This window comes from Talpa europaea (genome assembly GCF_964194135.1).
Source record: "Talpa europaea genome assembly, chromosome: 8".
In the NCBI taxonomy this organism is placed as follows: domain Eukaryota; kingdom Metazoa; phylum Chordata; class Mammalia; order Eulipotyphla; family Talpidae; genus Talpa; species Talpa europaea.
In genome coordinates this window covers 92,143,128-92,165,454 of record NC_140075.1, presented here as the reverse complement: position 1 = coordinate 92,165,454, position 22,327 = coordinate 92,143,128, and the positions used below count along the sequence as shown (strand labels likewise).

At 38.7% G+C, this 22,327-nt stretch overlaps 1 protein-coding gene across 1 annotated transcript in view; it reads right to left on the bottom strand.

Annotated features, from left to right (window-relative positions):
- SYNE2 (spectrin repeat containing nuclear envelope protein 2) overlaps positions 1-22,327 on the bottom strand; it is a gene marked incomplete at both ends in the record, with an annotated part of 255,875 nt that overhangs the window by 60,751 nt on the left and 172,797 nt on the right. Inside the window, 12 exons of the mRNA XM_084241092.1 lie at positions 4,610-4,762; positions 5,996-6,151; positions 8,311-8,487; positions 10,108-10,254; positions 10,660-10,842; positions 11,525-11,657; positions 12,740-12,936; positions 16,624-16,755; positions 17,984-18,157; positions 19,879-20,082; positions 21,033-21,152; positions 22,056-22,157. Coding sequence (XP_084097218.1) covers positions 4,610-4,762; positions 5,996-6,151; positions 8,311-8,487; positions 10,108-10,254; positions 10,660-10,842; positions 11,525-11,657; positions 12,740-12,936; positions 16,624-16,755; positions 17,984-18,157; positions 19,879-20,082; positions 21,033-21,152; positions 22,056-22,157 — 1,878 coding nt within the window. The remainder of the gene's footprint in view (positions 1-4,609; positions 4,763-5,995; positions 6,152-8,310; positions 8,488-10,107; positions 10,255-10,659; positions 10,843-11,524; positions 11,658-12,739; positions 12,937-16,623; positions 16,756-17,983; positions 18,158-19,878; positions 20,083-21,032; positions 21,153-22,055; positions 22,158-22,327) is intronic.

The window sequence follows — 22,327 nt, the reverse complement described above, 5'->3', positions numbered from 1 at the left end:
ACAGAAATATAAATGAGAACCACAGCCAGGTATCATTCACACCACTCAGCTATAATGAGTTAAATAGTAAGAAGTATTGATTGAGAGTGTGGAAGGTATGGAAGACTCACACATTGTTGCTGGGAACAAATGGTGCAGCTCCTGTCCAAAAGTTTGGCAAAGCCTCAAAAAGTTAAATATAGTTACCATGTAACCCCCCGTCCTACTCTTAGGCAGGATTGTGTGTATATTCAAAGCACATGTTCACAAATGTTCAAAGCAGATGATTCATAATAGCCTAAAAGTGGAAATAATCCCAATGCCCATCACTGGATAAACCAAATATGTTATTGCCATACAATGGCTTATTATTTGTTAATGGATTATTATAAAAAAAGAAAAGTAGTTCTGATACATGCTATAATATCAATGGTCTTGAAAACATACCAAGAGAAGACTCACATACACAAACTACATATGGTATGATTCCATTTATATGAATATACTGAAAACTACTCAGTTGTATATTCAAATGTAGTATGTGAATTACTTCTCAATTTAGAATAAAGATCTGAGCAGAAATGGAGTATGATCACTCTGCTGGCCCAACTGAGCATCCTGAGTCATAGGGTGATGTCAGGTTTTGGATGCAACCATACATGCCTGCGTGCAGGCCATCTGTTCTCTGCTTGGCAACTGCAGGTGGCACCACATCCAAAGTGAGGAGGTTTCTTCAGCCCCTGCCCCCGACACAGACCCATGAACATAACATGGCATGCTAAAATGTTAGTCTCGTGCTGGTAATTATGCGAGCAAATGTCTTTATAAGGGCTGGATGGCTTGGAACAAAGAGCCAGAGTCATTACATGAAGAAAGAATAAAAGTTAGGAAGGAAAAACGAAAGTCAGGTAGGGAGCTCTCCACAGATACAGCCCTCCAAGAGGGATGGATCTGGGGGCAGGATGATTCTGATACAAAGCAGAAAGTCATCCCAGAGCCTCTAAGCACACACGGCACTGCTATGGTGTGGGCTATAACCTTCACAGCTTCCACATATAAAGTGGGCGCAATTGCTGGTGCTCTTAAGGGCACCAGCACAGTGCTATGGAGAAGAAACAGTACATGTGGTTTGAGGGAAAGCATATCATTTAGCAAAAATCAAAGAACCGAGAACATTTTCAAAAAGTTGAAACTGGAATCAGCTAGGAGGGCAGCATTCATTGAGTACCATATAAACATCGCTACAAAGGTAGAGATAAATGAGAGTGGTATCACCCCTATTCATAGACCAGGAGACTGAGTTAAGGACCTGCCCTAAGACATAAAAAATGGCAGGGTCGGAGTGCAAACTGGTCCAACCACTGTGGAAAGCTGTGTGGAGATTTCTGGACCTACTAAACATAGAGCTTCCATATGATCCAGCAATTCCACTCCTAGGTATTTACCCAAAGGACACAGAAACATCAATTCCAAAGAACACCTGCACCCCTATGTTTATAGCAGCACTGTTTACAATAGCTAAGCTTTGGAAACAACCCAAATGCCCAAAAATAGATGACTGGATCAAGAAGATGTGGTACATATATACCATGGAATATTACTCAGCATTCAAAAAAGATAAACACATGCAATTTGCTGCAACATGGATGGCGCTGGAAGGGATCATGCTCAGCGAAATAAGCCAAAAAGAAAAAGAAAAATACCGGATGGTCTCACTCATAGCAGGAATCTAGAAAACTTAAATAAGGGACCAGGAAAATGAATAACTATAAGAAAGTGAAAATCAAAATCAACAAAAAACTATGAACCAGAGACACTTTTAGGGGGGCAGGGGCGGGAGGGGAGGGATTGGGGTCAGAATGGGGGGGCTGCAATTGTATGGGGAATATAACAATAAAATTTATAAAAAAAAAAAATGGCAGGGTCTTTTTTTAGGCAGCGAGGCAGAGCATTTGCACTAGGCTGTATTGACTCTGGACAATTTATGGAGAGATGATTGAGGTCTCATGTTCTCTGCATTAAAGATATATTTTATTGAGACAATTCACCTACCATTCAACTTTTTTTTTTAATATTTTTAAAATTTATTTATCTATACAAGAACCGGGGAACAAGCCAGATGTGCGGGAGGGTAAGAGAATTCACCAGAGAGAGTGGGGAACAGAACAGGCAGACTGACTAATATACACTGCTGAGGGGAGCAGCGGGCGAGACAGGAGAGGTCTGCTGTGCCATGTGGGACCCTCGTTGGCTGGCCGGGATCAAACTGACATTGCAGAGGCTGTGGACAGCTTCACAGTGCTGTGCTCAACCGCCTGCGCCACCAGGGAGGCCCCATTCAACTTTTTAAACTGTACAGACCTCATTGGTTTCATCATCCCTCAAAGAAACCCCATTCTCATTAGCAATCACTCCTCATTTTCCCTTCAGTCTTCCTCAGCCACTAATCTACTTTCTGTCTCTAAAGACCTGCCTGTTTTGGACATTTCTCATAAATGGAATCATATAACGTGTGGTCTTTTGTGACTGGTTTCATTCACTTAGCACAATGTTTACAAGGCCATCAATGTTGTAGCATAAATCAGTATTTCACCCCTTTTATGCCTAAAAAATATTCCACTGTATAGATTAACAACTTCATTTGTAAGTTTATGGACTTTGCTTCTACTTCTTTGGCTATTAGGAATCATGCTGCTATGAATATTATTCATGTACAGGGTTTCGGTGTGGACATGTGTTTTCATTTCTCTTGGGTAGACAGGTAGGAGAGGGATTGTGGACTGTTTCCCAATGCAGCTGCATCATTTTACATTTACATGAGGGTTTCAACTTCTCCATATCCTTGCAAACATTTGTTATTGTCTGCCTTTTTACTATAGCTATCCAATAGGTGGTATGAAGTGGTATTTCACTGTGGTTTAGATTTGCATTTCCTAGAAGGTTAATGATACTGAGTACCTCTTCATGTGCTTACTGGCCATTTGTACATTTGCCTTAGAGAAATGTCTATTAGATTATTTGCTTATTTTTACCCCATTTGGGTATTTGCCCTTTTATTATCAAGTTGTAAAAATTCTTCATATATTCTAGATACAAATCCTTTATCAGTTATATGATTTGCAAATATTCCCATTCTGTACTTTGTCTTTTTTACTTTTATTTGTGGTGTCCTTTAAAATGCAAAAGTACTTAATTTTAATGAAGTCCATTTATTTGTTTTTTTCCCCCCTTTGGCTGCTTGTGTTTTTTGATGTCTTATTTAGGAAACCATTATCTAATTTGTCTAATTCAGTGTCATGTTTTTTCTAAGAGTTTTATATTTTTAGCTCTTACATTTATATCTTTGATCCATTTGAGTTGCTTTACATATATGTCATGCATGTAAGCATCGAGCTTCATTCTTTACAATGTGAATATTCAGTTCTTCTAGTAGCATTAAAAGAAAGTTATTTTCTCCCCCCACCAATGAATTAGCATCCTTGCTGAAAATCAACTGGCAGATGTGAGAGTTTATTTCTGGAATCTCAATTCTGTTCCTTTTATTTACATGTTTACCCTTATGCTAGTACCATCTGCATTTTTATTATATATTATCTCATTTAATTCCCCACTCCATTTCTATTATATTTTAATTCATTGAATTATAATTATCTGTTCATGTATATTTCCTTCAGTAGCCTATGAGCTCTTTGAGGACAAAACCCATTTATTTTCTTATTTCTTTGTACCCTTGGCAATGTGCAGACTTTTTGATAGGGATATATGTTTGCCTTTCTCTGCTTCACACAAATATGTTTAACAAATGGCAGAATAAGCTCATCTCAGTTTTTCCAGGCTGAGGGAGAAGATGAGGCTGAGGGGCACCTATAAATTATTCCCAATTCTCTCTAGAACAAATGGCTGAAAGTAGAGTTTAGTAGATGACAACTAATCCACAATGAGGACTCCCAAGGAAACATGGACACACCAATAATTCTAAGTATTTAGAGGTTTCTCCCTCTGTTGCGGGGAAATGTCAAGGTTACAGTATCTAGAGATGCCTCTCCTTTCTCTTTTGATGCTCTCCTGTAAGTGGTAAATTCAGTACCACTTCCACGTACTTTTATCAAGTGACCAGTCTCTCCACACTCTTCCTCTATATTTTCTCCTTGGCAAAATGCTGTATTTCTCCCCACCTTTGGCATTTTTCCTAACCTTACAGTGCTCTTAACAGAGGCTCCTTGAGACAAGATCACTTCCTCCTTAATGCACCTCCCTATATGTGGGGGATCTGAGATGCTCCTTTACAGCTACTCCTGTTTATCTGGCCAGGAAACAATGCCAGATACTGTTGGGTTTGGGGGATGCAGAAATTTATTATCTAGGTGAGCATATTAAAACAAAATGAAGATAACTAAGTAAGATGTCTAGCCTGCCAAAGATGTTGCAATTGGTGGCTTTGCCTCTAATTATCCAGTGCAAAAAAAAAAAAAAAAAATAGGATTTGAATTGGTTTTCTCTACTGTACATTCACTCTTTTTCTCAGCAACCTTTCAGTTTTTGGTATAGAGCAAATTTCATGATTGAACAAGAAGAAGAAAGAAAAAAGGATGTGTGATAAGTAACAGTGCACTTCAAATGAATTCAGTACCTGGCTGGTAACACTATTCCTCTTTTGAAATAATCCATCAATTCTGGATGCCGTATCTTCTAACAGTGGCATTGTCCCACTCTCTGAGGTCAGGGAACTTTGTCTCAACTCATCCAGTGCTTTGGATTTTATTGCAAGTTGATTTTCTATATCCTGAAAGGCCAAAAGGAAAAGATTTCATATATCCTATATTATAAAACAATTTAAAAACGTGTAAGAGACAGGAGTTGATGCTATTCAAATAAAAATGCCATTAAGTACTATTACATAATATTACACCAAAACATGTTAATCGTAACACAATTTAATTTTTTTATTATGTGGCTGCAGACTTTAGAAGTCTAGGTAACAGATCTTTACCATCGTGGCATAGTAAAAAGAGACCAGGCAATCTGGTCCCCATTCCATGTCTACCTAGACTGGCTGTTCCACCAGACATAGCATCATTAAACCCCCAAGTCTGCATTTCTCAGCTAGAAAACAATGATGATGCCCCATACAAGGCAGAGCTTCGACCTCAAATAGCCTGTTGGGGGTGCTGGTGTAGCATTGGGCTCTGGAATGTGGTCTCCCAGTGAGGAGGTATGTGGAATCTGAGGTGGCTGTAAGAGTCCTAAAGTGGAAATGGCTTGTGGGTAATTAGAAACAGGATATGACTATTTCAAAATATCTCCTACAGTAGTGTTGCTGCTCCTATCTTCTGTCCAGATTATTCTGGAACCTGACCTGCCTGGGGTCTGATCTGACTTCCTACCTCCCGCCAGTAGTGCCAGACCCCAGGCAGTGGGTGTGGACCCCAGACAGTGGGTGTGGAAGCAGCATGAAGAGTTGCTGCCTGCAGGTGTGGGGACAACAGGGAATGATGCAGTCAGGGTTGTGCTTAAGGAGCAACACTTCAGCAACATTTGGGAGTGGGCATCTCAAGGACTAAGTGACTGGCAAGAGATTGTCAAACACAAAAGGGCATGTCCAATATCCTTATGTTTAAGCATGACTTAGACAGTGGTGCCAAGGGACAAACGGTCCTTTTAAAACACAGTACACAGTAGGGGAATCATTTTCCTCTGAAGAAACAAGGAAAGACTAAAAAGAATGGAAACTTCAGAGTAATTGTGAATACTGGGTACATTCATAAAAAACACAAAAATTGGATAACACCTCAATCAAAATTCCCTTTGAGCATTTTTCCCCTTGGGAGTAACCTTCAGCCCTCTTATGAACAAAGGCTGTGAAAATACCTTCCATTGTCCATCACAGGTAAAAGTGTTTTGAGGAGCAAATACGTAGGGGTTTGTGGGAAAGCCCCGAGAAACTACAGTGACCTGCCCTGTCCTTGGCGATGAGTGGGATGGAATCACTGAACAGGTTGGATAGGTGTCTTCTCACCTCACAGTCCAGCAGCATCTTCTGCACAGAGATCACACTTTCAGGTTTCCGTAAAGTTTTTAGTCTCTCCTCTTGGGCCTCCATCCAGTTATGCAAAATCTGTATTTTGTTTTCATTCTCATTGATACTTTCCAAAAGTTGTTCTAAATGTTGTACCTACAAATTAGGAGCAAAAAAAAAAATTCTTATTTCAAACCACATGACTTGAAATATAAATGTCATGATGTGTGATATTTAATAGGATAATTTTATTTCCTCTCAGATTACAAATATTTTACACAGTAAGAATTCTCAACATTAAGAATAAAGATTCATAAGTTAGGATATAGAATTAACCTCCCCCCTTAAAAAAAAAAATCTAACATTGGAAATGAAAGCTAACCTGCTGGCTGTTTGGGAGTTCTAAATATTTGCACAAAATAAAGCCATGTTGCTAATATTCAAAATATTTTCACTGAATCATCTATTAATACATGTAAAGCTGCAGAAAATTATATTTCCCCAGACTCCTGAGTTGCTTAGCATTAAATCACCATTTAAATCACAAAATCTCTGGGCCTCCACGGTGGCGCAGCGGTTGAGCGCTGGGCTGCGAAGCTGCCCGCAGCCTCTGCAGCGCCGGTTCGATCCCCGGCCACCGGTGAGGGTCCCACATGGCGCACAGACCTCTCCTGTCTTGCCCGCTGCGCACAGACCTCTCCTGTCTTGCCCGCTGCTCTCCTCAGCAGTGTCCTCCATCTGTCTGCCTGTTCTGCTCCCCACTCAGGCTCTGGTGAATTCTCTCACCCTCCTGCGCTTTTGACTGTACCCACTGCTTATATAAATAAATAAATATTTTAAAAAATTAAAAAAAAATCACAAAATCTTATCAATTTAATAAAATAGTTTTTATTGTGTTTTCTTCTCATGTCTAGTGTTCATAATTTTTATTAGGATTTCTGTGATTATATTCTTCTAGCAATATCCCATAGGTACTTGCTGTGTCATGACATATTCCTTATATTAATTTAAAAGGAGGCTGCCTAATATTTCATCAAAAGGACATAACTTTTTAAAAATTTGTTTGTTTATTTTATTTATTTGTTTGTTTATTTATACAAGCACTGGGTATAGTCAGAATCTCGGGAGGGTGAGAGTTCACCAGAGCCAGAGCGGGGAGCAGAGCAGGCAGAAGGACTGAAGTACACTGCTGAGGGGAGCAGCAGGAGGCAGGAGAGGTCTGCGTGCCATGCGGGACCCTCCTCCAGTGGCCGGGGAGCAGCCGGGGATCGAACCGGCGCTGCAGAGGCTGCGGGCAGCTTCGCAACCCAGTGCTCAACCACTGAGCCACCGGGGAGGCCCAAAAGGACATAACTTGATAAAATATTCTGTAGTTGGAGATTAAGGCATTTTACATTTCTCACCAGTATAAATATTGAACACATTGCATATACATCTTTTCCTTTTTGTAGGAAATCTATCTACTTAAGAAATGTGTAAGAGATAGACTGCTGGGTTAATAGATGATTACTATGATTCTTGAGATTTTCTGAATGCTTTCCACAAGGGTACATAAGTCAGTTCTGCAATGTATAAATGTGATAGCTTTGGGCATTTATCTTTATCCTGTTACATTTTTCTAGTTTAATAAATGTATGTTAATGTATGTTAATGCTTATTTTGAATGTCAGATAATTGAAGTTACAATCTTCTGATGTTTATTTGCTAATGGTAATTTTGTCTTTTGTGAATTGTCTGTTCATGTCCCTTGTTCATCATTCATGCACTTGAGTCTTAATTGGTATCAATCCATTTGTATGCATTCTCTATACAACAATCAACCAATTATCAAAGTCAATTACAGTTAGGAATTATAGATAGTAAATGTTTTTTGAAGTAAATATTTTTCCAAGTTTTCTTAATCATTTCAGTCAGGGAATAAAAACCTACCAAAAAGTCACATACATTTTTCTTTCCTTTCATCATCTTTTTAAAGCGTAAATAGCTTTGTCCCTCTTGAACACCTACATTCAGAGGAAGTGTCAAAATCTCTGGCCATTTAGTAATCTCACATAATACCTGACATCATCTTTCATAAAATTTCTCCACTTGCCTAACTCAATTTCCACTAAGAAATCTCAGAAGAAATATAAGAACTATTTTCATACTCAAACGCACCACTGAAGGCTGCTGAAACGTGGGACCACTGAGAGCAATAACTGAGATGATTATTAGGCTTCACTGTGAGTTAACTATGTAGATATCTTTAAAGTTATTCAGAAAGTGGTAATTTGTGGAGGCCAAATCACACCTCAGAGCATAACACATTCACGTACCTTCCTATTTAGTGTTCCGTGTACCCGGTGCCACTGGCGGTTCATCTCTCCCAGGCGCTCTGCAAACTCTGTTCGCTCATAGCGTTTACTCTCTACATCACAGGTGCTTAGCTGAAGTAAGGACTGGTTAACAAAGTCAACTATCCATTGTTTGTAGTCCATTTCCATTCTAAACTCCTAGAACAAACAAAATTAAGCAACTAAAGCCTGGATTAACATAGTCAGGAGAACTGGGCTTCCCTTTGACTCACTCTAGGGGGCGTCAAGTTTCCACCCCTTAATCCAGGGGACCCTGTCAGGAGCTTCCTTCTCCCACCAACTATCTATTTTATTTGAGTGGAGAGGCTTTGGGGGAATTGCTCACTCCTGAGAGCAGAGATGCTCATAGCTTTCAAACAGATTGAAAAATCAAAGGCAGCATCATTGCATGGCAGATGCACAATCTCAACCAAAATCTGGACCCAGGGACTGACAAGGGATTCTGGTGAGAGGCTGCCTGAGAGCCACACTGGAATTCAGAGCTAGCCTGCAGGCTCCTGAAAACGAAAACCACAGGCCGGGAAGTCTGAAGACTCTCCCAGAAGACCCAGGACATTTCTAAGGAACTGAGTTGATTTAAGCAGCTTCTTGTTCCCCCAGGGACAGTCTAGGCCTCCAGTTCAGATGACTTGGAATTCAACAGCAATCCTAAACCTACCTAGGGCCATGCAGGCTTCTGTCAAGCCTGTTACTTTTTGGGTTTTATCCTCCTAGCACCACACTGGAGACATCCAGGGAGAAGGAGCCTGCAGGAGTACATGTGCGTGAGCCCTGTAAAGATCCTACTACTCACGAGTTAGGACACAACAGTATAAAAATAAATGCCTCGCTAACTCCCTGCGTTGTGATGAAGCCTTTTCATCTTCTGCCTACCAGGGGGTAAATCCATCAGCCTGCGAGGGCTCCAAAAGCAGTCACCGGGACCCCCATCCATCTCTACTCCAGTTCTGAGCACAAAGTCTGGCATATGATAAATGTTTAGGGGTGGCTTGGTAAGTGGTAGTTAAATCTGCTTGAAATCAACTATCATGGAGAATGCCACATTTATAAAACCTTTGGTAGAATATCAGCTTTCCCTTGCATATGCTCTTATTCAAAGGACACTTAACACCTCTTGGATGTCAGGTATTGGGCTGGCTATGTATTTCAGGGAGGGGAGGGGCAGCCCTGCTCTCAAGAAGCTAAATCCAGGTGGGGAGACAGGAAAGTAAATAATTACAATACCATGTGGTAGGAACTACTGATAGTGTCACTAAAGACACCTAATTCTGAAAAGTAAACTAATTTGGCTGGGAGAGCCACAAGTGGATTTCTAGAAGAGGAGATACTTGAGCTGACTCTTAAAGGATGACTGAGAGGATTTCTACAGCCAAGAGCAGGGATGGGAATTTCAGGTGGGAAGTGCAACAGGTACAAAAGCATGAGGAGAGAGAGCACCAGAAGTAGTTGAGGGCCCATAAATCTGTTTCAGGCTGAGCCCAGGGTTGACATGCGGGGATAAAAACATGAGGTTATAGAAGGGTCAGCTAAAAGCTTGGATTCTGTCCTGTGGTGATGGGAACTAATGAAGGAGATAAGCACAATAAAAGCAAGTATACCAAGTGTTTTCTCTCTCTCTCATCATCCACATCCCATATCCCACACCCCCAGAATTAGTTTATCTAAATCATATCGCTCATGTTTCTGTGTTCATTATTTTCCCTCCAACTGACTCGCCTTCCTATTTAATGAAAAGTTCTGGCTCCTTTGTATCATTACCTTGTACTTCTGAAGGAGATTTTTAACTTCAGATGCAGAACTCAGTGAATGCTCAGTGTCTTCATTTGCAGTTTGATGCTCTACATTGTTCATCCAGCTAATCATTTCTGTGATTGCTTGACGAGATGGCAATTTCTCCATCTGAAGCTGCAAGGACAAAATGATTTTCTTTTAATTACCTATAGTTAACAAAATGAATCAGGGCATCACTAAAGATGATATCTGGTTTGATAAAGGTCTTGCTACATAATTATGCAGGTTACTCACAAAAACAAACCCAGCATTCAAGCTTAGAATAAGTGACCCCAAAACAATGACAATGACCTTCACATAAACTAACACAGTGGCACAGATAAACTGGGAAATAATGTAATTAAGCCCAATTTCTCTTAAGAAAGATCCCATTGGAGGAGAGTCTAGTAATTAAGACCTATATTCAGTGGTGCCAAAGAAAAATAGGCAGTGTCAATGAAAATTATTGAGTCAGAGAAATAATTTCAAAAGAGTTGTGAGCTAACAAGTGAATGCTAATTCAAATGCCTAAATACTTACCTGGTGAAGTTTTTCTTGAATATCTGGAAGCTGAGTTATGAGCATGGTCCATTTTTGTTCAAACTGTGCTAAAGAAGCCCTGAGTGTAGCCGTGTCAGCTTCTTTCAGGTGAAGAAGTTGGTTCCCAGTACTTATAACTGCTGTCTTCAAGGAGGACTTGTCATCAAGTTCCTTTGAAAACTCCTAATGGAAATAGTTTTAAAATTCAGACACATTTAAAGTTTGAACATTGCCCAGAATAACTAAGAAAATGAATCCAACACAAATAATAAATATTTGTACATGTGTAAGTGTATACGTGTGAGTATGGAGACACACACACACATACACTTTTCCTACTCAGTACTGGAAACTGTTCTAGGAATTAGCTAAGATGGGGAACAGATCAAATTCCTGTTCTATGAGTGGTTTATAATCTGGTGAAATAATATTTTTTAAAGTAGACAAATTATCATCCAAGGTTTAAAAATAAACTAGGGAGCACATTAGAAAGTTTATATTAACATTTTAATAGCAGTAATAGTTCTGTACATAACACTTTATAATCTACACATTTGTCAACTTTAACATTTATGAATAATTCAGTGACATTTTGAAGGGATGGGGAGCCGTTTTCTATATTGGTAAATATTTCAGCACAAGTTTTACATATATATAGTTCATAGGGCAAATTAAAAATATACTTTAATCATTATAAATGAACTATGTAAACAAATAGCTTTAAGTTGGAAAATGCAGCTGTGACTAGTCTTACCCTTATCAATGAATGATTATGGGGACTCTCATATCAACCCTGGTAATTTTTCCCTGATATTTATTTCTGACCAGTAATAAATAAATCTGATCATATTCTGTTATGACTTACAAGAAGATTGTTTATATTGCTTCTGATTGTATCCAAATCCTGAGACACATTGAGGGATTCTTCTTTCCAGTAATTCAGAATTTGCTGAGAAGATTCCAACCACTTGGTTAACTGATCCGAATCTCTGTTATAACTACCAGGAGCAAAGTGATAAAGGAAATTAGAAACCATTGAGGATGTCCATCACCAGCATATTTTCTTATTTTAGTGTATATTTTCCTGTGTTGCTTTTAGTACTACTATTCAGAAAATCATGCTTTTTTTAAAGGTTTATATCCTGTTTTATCTCATGCCTCAAATCTGATGCTTTGGCATTTTCTGATTCTCCATTACTAACCAAAAACAAAGAGGGCATTTTAAAGTCTAAAACATTTCCCCCCTTTTAAAGCTACACAAAAGTGTACCTATGGGAAAAGATACTGTTTTTGTTCCTCAAATATCCTCTATAGATTTGTTTATAATAAAAATATAACCAGCATTTATTAAAGTTATATAATAGCAAACACTGTTGCTTGGATGCCAGCATATTATCTGATGCGATGAAAATAGCCAAGCAAAATATTGTCCCTCTTCTAACTTTGAAACTTCTTCAGGATAAGACAGCCCCCTCAGAGGAGAGGACGGCAATGAGGTATAAAAGTTCTACTTTCTTCAAAAACTATCACAACCAGCTACTACAAGGAAGGGAGAGGGGGCCCAGTGAACTGTGGTGGAGGACTATAGGAGTCTGATGGTGTGGTGAGGTAACATACATCTGCAGAGTGGGATCCTGTATCTCTAAATTGACGACAGGATTGTAAACCAATGTTATCTCAAAGAAAACGAAAAAAGCCTCACAAAATTACCTCACCCAAGAAAAGAAATTCTCTACAGAACTACTAAGACTTTTTAAAACCCACCTGTTAGCTAAGATTTAAATTTGCAAGTTTCAAACTTTTGGAAGAGGGTAGGAAAGAGTTACATCATAGTCTAAAGGCAATGCATAATTTCATAATCCTAGGTCCCTCAGACCTCATTATTTATGCTCCTGAAGCTAACAAACCAATATCAGAGACTCCAGACTTATTCAGCCCAGAAGGGGGGCCCAATTGCTTTTGAATGTCAAAGAAAAACAATACAATAGGGGGACCACATGTAAAATCTGACTGGTGGCAAAATCCCTGAGGTCTTTCAAAACAGCAAAACCTGACATCACTCAACCCTTAAGCAATATACCTGAGCAGATGCTTGAGAAGTGTTTGCAATCGGTGTAGTTCATGATCAATTTTTTTGTTTAGGGACAACCACTGTTCTTCCAGTTTTGCAATTTGGCCCTCTAGTTCAGGACAACTCACAGATGCTACCAGCTGTTTGCCATCATTCAGGGTCTGGTAAAGCAGGGCACGCTTCTCATCAATGTTTCTTTTTCTTTGCTAATAAAAGTGAAGTCATAGGATGAATTATGTTAAAAATGAAACTAGCCCATCTATTTACAAACACTTCATTAGAAACCTACAGTTGAGGCTGAAAAAAACATTAACACTGTCATAAGCATACGCCTTAAGACTCCTGCACAGGTACAGTTCTACAGATGCACACGTATAAACAAAAAGCAAACAGTCCTTCCATTGACAGTTAATTCCTTCACCTAAAAAATAAAGCCAGAACCAGCTAGCAGGCCATAGGGCACATTCAACCTGGGGAAAGGTTTTGTGACCCAATTATTTTGAAAATCGGGAAATTATAATATTGTAGAGTTCAACAAACTAAGATTATTGTGAGATGTGAAGGTTTCCTAAGGAAGTTTCTGATGACAAATCTTTTGCATGAGAAGAGAACTGGACCTGATGGTAAGGCAGCAGATTTTTGTCTGAAGAGCAGGGGACAAAATACGAGGACAAATTCCACCAGAAGCATGTTTAGGTGAACATAAAAGTGAAAGAGGTAATTTCAGGGTAAAGAAGAGAGTAGAATGGCCAAAAGATAGTCCTGCAGTTGAAATAATCATGCAGCCATCCTCGATCTATTTTCAAGATGTTACTTAAACCCAAAAGGTATAATTTAATATTTAGGCTATAAATTTGTTACTTTAAATCAATGTTCATTGTAAAATTTTAAACAAAAAACAATGTATCTGCTTAAATTTTACAGAAATTTATTGCACTCAAATAATTAGGTATTTATTTGCATTAATGCATTAAGTACCTCTCCATCAGCACCAACACTGAAAATGCATGATAGCACTGCTTAAAAAGGCAAAGTATATGAAATTTATATGCATTTTATACATATTTACATAATCATCTATACATTTATACATAATGACAATATGCAATCTACCAGGTACATCCTATTCAAAAATGCCAAATAGGTAAGACTTCCAAGAGCTGCAAATAAATTTTTAAAACTTGCTTAGTGCACATTCATATAGGCTCAAATACATCATTCATTGGTCAATACTGAAAAAATTTGAGAAGGTTTTTGTATCTCCATCATAGCTAAGCCACGCTATTAGACACCTCTGTGGTATAATGGATATGAAACAAGTTGTTGATAGTATATTTTATAAAAACACATTAAATTGAGTATAAAGAAAAACTTGCTTAAGCTAAAATTATTTTATATTTATTAATTTATTAATACATTCAATTATATTATCATAGTCATTGTATTTATGATTACTATACTCATATATTATTTAATATATATTTAATTCATTGATATATATTTATATATATTAAATATGTATAGATCAGGAAATTTTACATAGAAGTCAGGATTTCCTAAAGGATGCAGCAAGGTGGGTCTACATTCTGACCACCCCACTCCCCACGCAGCCGGTCCACTTCCCTCATAGTTCTTCATGCCGAGGTGCGAAGGGGATAAAAAGAAAATATTTCCTTATCGTCCTTTAGACTCAAATAGTAGGAAAAAAAATTCACAGCTAGCTTCTGAATATAAAGACTCAGTAGAACTTCAGAAGAATAAATTAAAACAGATCACACATCATTAACCCACCTTCACAAAAAGAAAAATAAAATTTTCCAAAACAGTGAATACAATGACCCCCTGAAGAGAACTGTTTAATGGCAATTATCTTCCACAGTTGGGTTTAGCTAATGGCACTTCTGATAGCTACTTAAATTTAATCTTTAAAAATAAAGTATGGTCAAAATAGAACTTGTGCTATTTTCCAATTAACTTAAGCCTTTTCAAAAATTACTAAAAGTTTCCATTTTCAATGCTTTTTTCTCAATTCCCATTTATAGCCACCTCCTCCAGCCAAAGTCTGTGGGGTGGAATAAAATGTCCAATGGTCAGTTTTAAAAATATCTAATTTGGGCCTCCCCTGGTGGCGCAGCGGTTGAGCGCTGGGTTGCAAGGCTGCCCGCAGCCTCTGCAGCGCCAGTTTGATCCCTGGCCACCGGCGAGGGTCCCACAAAAAAAAAATTAAAAAAAATCTGATTTTCTAACCCTCTAGTGTGAGACCCTTCATCTTTTGAGCCCTCTAAGGTTTCATTTGGCCATTTTAACAAAGGGTCAGAGGCCTGGCTTACTCAGCCCTGGGGCGCCAAGCATGTGAAGAGGGCTTGCTAACGCCTAGCAGCTCACACCCTGTCATTTCATGCCCACTGACTCCCACAATCAAGACACACAAACCTCTCATGACATAGTAGTCTGACAGCTGCCGGGAAGTGTTTCTAAGTGAGATGGATTTTATCAGTTACCTGTCTTTTTTTTAGAATTGAAATTTTATTTAAAAGATTTAGACCAATTCTTTCATTTTAAAAATATTTGAAATTTAACAGTATCCCAGGTCATATTTGAGGAATATGGTCAAGGTGTGGGAAATAATCAGGCTTATATCAAGTTAGCTAATATAAGTGATTACTTCCTTAATTTTATATATTATTGAAGTAACATTGCAACATTATGTAAACTTCAGGTGTGTCTCATTGATAATCAACAGGTATTTATACTATATTCAGTTCACCACTAAAAACAGAAAGAAATCATCAGAGAAATAATCAGAGAAACAGGCTTATATCAAGTTAGCTAATATGAATTATTTCCTATTATGAGGTTTAATATGCTACCTATTTAAACTGCATTTTTTTTAAGCTGTTCAGATGGTACCTTTTGAATCTGTAGGTTAATACAGCTTGAACAACAGCTCCCTGTCCCCAGAGAATTCGGACTTACCTTAGAAGTTAGCTCAATAGAATGAAGAGACCAAGAGATTAACTGTAGCTTTCCAGGCATCTAGAGAGCACAACTATAGCAATTCAACATTTGGAAAATGTCCCTTCTGGAAGCTTAAATGCCTCTGAGGAATGGCAGCATCCTGCCAAATATTTCATGCTTTCATTTTCTATCCAGTCTGCTCAGCCAACAAACCTGCCTTTGAAGTCTTAAAGTTGGTATTTCCTAAGTAACTCTAGCCACACCATCAGACCCGACCCCTTATCTGAAGTATGCTACATTGCTGTTGAGGAGATTTAAAAAAATTTTTATCTTGTTGGCATGTTCTCAGTGCCACTTGAAAAACATTTTAAGGTTTTATCTTTTCTATGGTACTGGAATTGGAGACACAGAGACTTTGCTAATAATAATGCTTGAAGTTATACAAGAAATAGTTTAAAGTGGGAACTCTTTTATAATGTTAGTGGCAGGTAACAGATTATTATCTGTCTCATAGGTATGTCCAGTCAGGACTCATTGGTGCAATAAAACCAAATATATGTTTATAGGCACATACTGTATGTAACTCATTTCCACAGGCAGTGACATCTGCCTCCTGAGACAGGTAGAACTAGCTTGATCATCTACTTTCTACAAGTAAAAAAACTGAGGCTTAGAGACAGAAAGATGATAAAAGTGATGTGATAGAGCAGGGACCCACACCAAGGCCCTTGACCCCAAGCCTGATGTTAGCTATGCCTAGCTCCTGACCGAATCTGTAGCTCTTCAAATATGTCTGTAGGTGGCATGATGAACAGTATTTCATTCCAATTCAAATAATTCAAGCCATTCAAAGTCAAAGCAATTTAGTCAAAACAAAATAAAAACAAAAAGTACTAAAGACCCTGCCCTTGATGACTTAAAATGAAGCAAAATACCTGGTAAAATGTAATCCTTTCCACTAATCTTTCTTCTGTCTCTTCCACCAAACTCACAGAGAGCAATGTAGGTACAAGAATTTCCAGGTCCTTTTCGAGAGAGGCGTAGTTTTCATCAAATTCTTCCCATTTCTAGAGAATCAAGAGCATAGAATCAGCGGGAACAGTGTTCTAGACAATGAGGCAACCATACAAATAAAAATGACCTCTAAGACCATACAGATTTAAGGCACAAAATTCCTGGTTGTTCTGAAAGATATAAACCACCCGAGAGAGTGCTCAGGGTCTAACAGAAAACTATTCACTACCTTTGATGATATTTAAAAAAATCAAGGGGACAATTATACTTGTCTTGTCAAATCGAGTGGGGACAGCTGATTAGATGAAATGATGCTTTCAGCATATACTTTGATCCACACCTGAGAGCTATGGTGAGTCTCTCTCTTATTTGGAAAGGCAAAGGGCTAACTTTTAAAACCATTCTCAATAAAAGCTCCCATTATTGCATCTGCTCTCCCTGCTCCAACCTGAAGTCTACCAAACTTCACCTTACCCTACCATGCTGCTTAAAACATAATCCATGGTTTGAGGGATGTGGGTTTGTACTTCATTGGAGGCACTATAGCCTTTGTCCCAAGAAGCCCTTTGCACACTACAGAGCTCACTTGTTGACAGTAAATAGTATTTGTTGGAAAAACAGCCTTACTAATTCTCTCTATTGAAACAGCAGGTCACTTGGCTATTGGGGACACTCACTGGGTTCATGGAGACTTTTTTTTTAACACCATGGAATATTACTATAAGCATCAATTTAACACACTAATTATTAATTTTATTAGCATAAAATAACACCACATCATATTATTACATTATGAAGTTGAATATATCCTTGCTTTTTTTGTTTATTTCCTTGAAGTGCTAAACTCCAATGTTTAACCAAGGAAAGAGCTTTATGGAAACTTAGTTTTTTTCTTTGAATTAGGACAAGATTATCATGAAGCCACATCAGCAATAGAACCAGGCCTGTCCTCTTTGGGGAGTATGGTTTCTGAACCACTGACTACTTCAAGTGGTCTTATTCCAGCTCTCAAAGCATTTTCAGTTCATTTTTTTATTCATACATAGCATAGAAGGTAGAAGATGCTGTGCCCCTCCCCCCAAATTTATCTATGAGCACATCAGTTGCTGTTTCACTCAGGGAGCAGCAGTAAGAACTGGAACAGGGTTCTATATTCCTCTCTATTAGTTCCCATCTAATGACAACTTACTGATAATTATATATTTGTTTTTGACACCTGGAGGTGTTGCTTGAAAATCTGGAATTCCCGGCTTCAGTATAAAGGTTACATAACTCAAGTACCTGCAACAAACTCTGCAGCTTTATTCCACGTTGTTTTGACTTTTCTTCTAGTAATTTAACCTCTTTTACTTGTTCAGCCCAAAATGTTTCTCTCTTTTGCAATAAAGAAGGAAGCATTTTGTTGGAATATGCTTGGATCAACAACATGTCAGCAACAAGCTTCTGGAAAAAAAGCTGTAACATGAAGAAAGGTTTTAATATTTACTTATGTTCAGATTATTAAAAAATCTTAAAAACCAAGTTACTTCAACTTTTGGTATCACTAAATTTGCTTTTTAATTGAAAATCCCAGGATAGTCAGATAGAGTCAAACACCTAAGAAAACAAGAGGGAAATTGACTATGTATCCCTTAGTCTTTATCCACTAATGGCATTTTAGCAAATAAAGCAAAATCATCCCAAGTGATATTCTCCACAAAACAGTATACATTAAAGGGCAAATATTTATTAATCAATTTTAATTCCCAGTGAGAGCTTCCTAAATCAATTATGATTAAAAAAAAATACTAAAAGTTAGATACTGATATGGCTAATTAATTTTAAAGAACTAAATTGAATGGATAGATGGGGGAGCCCAAGCCCAGATGTTCAACAGCTGGAGTGCTTGCAAGCTGCCTCTAATGTCTACTCAACAATAGATAATAAAGGGAAATATTGATTGGGACCCGGGTTGACAGGGATGCTGGCAAATGAAAGCTCCCAGAACAGGGCCTCCCCTGGTGGCGCAGCGGTTGAGCGCTGGGCTGTGAAGCTGCCTGCAGCCTCTACAGCGCCGGTTTGATCCCCAGCCACCGGCAAGGTTCCCACATGGCGCGCAGACCTCTCCTGCTGCGCCTGCAGCTCCCCTCAGCAGTGTATTTCATCAGTCTGCCTGTTCTGTTCCCCACTCTGGCTCTGGTGAATTCTCTCACCCTCCCACGCTTCTGACTGTACCCAGTGCTTGTATAAATAAATAAATAAATAAATAAACAAGCAAACAAACAAATAAATCTGCCCCCTCCAAAAGTCTGGAGGAAGCTCTTATTACATGAACCCCCTTCTCCTATTCCCACAGAAGTGTCTATAAAAGTGACTAGCATAGGGCATGGCAATGGATTTCAAGATAATTTTCTTCGCTTTCCCTCTATCCTTTACTCAGTATTTACCTTTCTATTTTTCTTAGACTAAGATCTACTTATCAAAGGCCTAGACTTCAACTTATTGAAGACAGGAAGTCTATGTCTTAGGCATTTTTTATCATGAGTATGTAAATGGCTGCACATCTGTAATTGGTTATTATGAGGTTTTTCTTTGCCTTGTGGGTTGCTCCCTGGCGAAGTAGAGCTCTCCTGTCTTGCCTGCTGCTCCCCTCAGCAGTGTATTTCAGTCAGTCTGCCTGTTCTGCGCTGCATGCTATCGCTGGTGAATCCTCTTCACCCCCCCACCCCCACATCTGTGGCCTGTACCCCAGTTCTTGTATCCATAAATCTTTAAAAAAAAGTTTTTTCTTTAACAAAATAAATGGAAAATGAAAGGAATTCCTACAACATTATGATAGACATTTATCTATTGAAATAGAGATTTCTTTGAACTCAGTCCTCAGGAAAGTCCTTCCTGATTGCCCTAATCCAATTTCCCCTATTAAATGCTCTTAAAATATGTATCCAAATTTTAAATTTGTTTTAATGTTTTCTCGGTCAACTGGAAACACTATGAAAGAAGGAAATATGTCTTTTTTCACTCATGGCCATATTCTTAGGGTTTAGAGGGTTACTGGTAGGCAATGAGCACTCTGACGGGCATTTGTTAAAGAATAAAGGAAGGATACAGAGTCACCAAAGAAGAAGGAGGACTCTTGCTGTTTATGCTCACAAAAATTTAGTCTCTGCAGAGGTGACCTGACTTGGGGGTATTACCTGGTGATTTTGTATTTGAGCCTGTAAGGCCACTTTACTCTTGATTTGTTGTAGGTGGTCATGAGCAAGTTTTTCCTTTCCAATAGTTACTAGCTCCACCATGCCCTGCAACAATGCATCTTGCTGGCTCTCGGTGATGAAAAAAGGGCTGCCGAGTTCCGTGTACCTGGCTTGCAGGAGTCCCCACATACTGTCAAGTACGTCCTGAAAACAAAGAGCAGGTGAGCATATACACAGTTATCTGACATGGAAATAATCCACCTGGAGAACAAATCTGAACCCTCTTGGTAAGGAAATGCAGAAGGACAACAGGCACATGAAAAAATGCTCAATGTCACTTATAACCAGGGAAATGCAAATCAAAACCACAATGAGATATCACCACACACACCAGTAAGAATGGCCCACATTAAAAAAAAAAAAAAAAAAAAAAAACAACTAACAACAACAAATGCTGGTGAGGATGTGGAAAAAAAGGAAACCTCTTACATTGCTGGTAGGAATGCAAACTGGTCCATCCACTACGGAAAGCTGTGTGGAGGGCCCTCAAATTATTAAAAATGGATCTACCATATGATCCAGCAATTCCATTCCTAGGAATCTATCCTAAGGACACAAAAACATTAATTCAAAAGCATACTTGCACTCCTGTGTTCACTGTAGAACTATGTACAATAGCTAAAATGTGGAAGTAACCTAAATACCCCAAAACAGGTGACTGGATCAAGAAGATGTGGGGTATATAAGGAATATTACTCAGCAATCAAAAAGTTAAAATTATGCCATTTGCAGCAATATGGATGGAGCTGGAAGGAAAAAGAAAAATACCGATGGTTTCACTTATAGGAAGAACATAGGGAAACCATACAAGGGATCAGAAGGAAAAAAAAAATACTAGCAGGCAAACTATAAATCAGAGACATTTGGGGCAGGGGGAAGCACCAAAACAGGAGGGATGAGCTCAACAGTTTATGGTTCACAGGTGTCTTGGTGGTGGTAATTTTATGGGGACAACATTTGAGAGGAGAAATCAACTACTGTACAAAAATGAACAACGATGTGAAAATATGTAAATAAATCCTCTTGGTGGAAGAAAAAAGTCCTACTCCTTAACAGAGTAACTCACCAATGGCATGTTTTCTGCTCTGACATACCTCTAATTTGTACACCTCTTGGAGCTGAACAGAGGGGAGGGAAAGTCTCTCCCCTTCGTCTCTTAGTTTTGCCACTCGAGTTTCAGAGTTTTGCAGCTCCACTGTGCAGACATCTGCTTTCTAAAGCGAGACACAGTACAAAAATATGAAACCCTTTCATAAGTTTGAAAAGTGTACATATTCATTTAAGACAAATTAAACAGAAAAGCAAAGAATTAACTGAGAAATGAAAACCCCACTTCCTTTTCTCAACCCCAGCTTTTCCCAAAAACCCACAGTGGATAGTTGCTCCAAACAAGCTCTAAGCACGTAGTGGTCCAGACAGACGTGCACACCCTCACGCAGCGCTCTGGCCTGCAGCCTGCACTCCTCACTTACCAGTTCTTCAATCAGCACAGATTTGATCTGCACTGAACCAGAACAGGTCTGATTCTTTTTAAACAGTATGCCACTGTAAGGCCAGACACTGCTTTAGTTAACAGTCTGCTCTCAGTGGACTTGATGGCTACTTAAGAGTTTTTCATTCAATCAGTGCTACCAGAGCCATCTGTGACTATTTATTATATATTTATCTTCATGCACATGTCTTATTTCCTAAGGATAAATTTAAGTCCAACACCTAGAGCAGTGTCTGATCACTGTTGGTTCTCATTTAGTACTTGCCGAATACATGAAGTGAAACTGCAGCTGGATGAAGAGCATTTACTCTTAAGATTCTGGTATCTTGCAAGTGATCGCTAGCAGCTGGATTAACCAGCCCTCCTACCACGAGGGATTGAGTCTCATTTCCCAACTGTGGACAAACTTACATTCTTCCCAGCTGATAGGTGACCGGGGACTTTTGACTTAATTTATGCATCACAAAGCATTACTTAGGGATTTTTAAAGGTTAACATAGACAGTTTTCACTTTTCTTTATTTACTTAAATCTTGCCACTGCTCTCAAAGTGTCCAGAGCACAACTTGTACATAAGACGCTTTGGTCCAAAATTACATCAGCTTGAATTCTTTTTACTTGATTACCTGAAGCTGTTCATCAATACTCTGGCCACTAATTTCATTCAGAGTCTGTTGCAAAGATGTTTTGTTCTTAGTAAGTTGACCATATAATCGCTTTATTTCATTCTGGAAATAAACAGGAAATAAACAGGAGACAGTGAGAATCTCATTGAGGACTTCACCTTTTAAATTTTAGTTGTCCTTTAGTTTTTGTGCTAGTGGACATTTCAAACATCTACCAAAGAGAGGAATTCCAGAATTACCATCATCCAGCTTCAACAGTTACTGACTCGTGG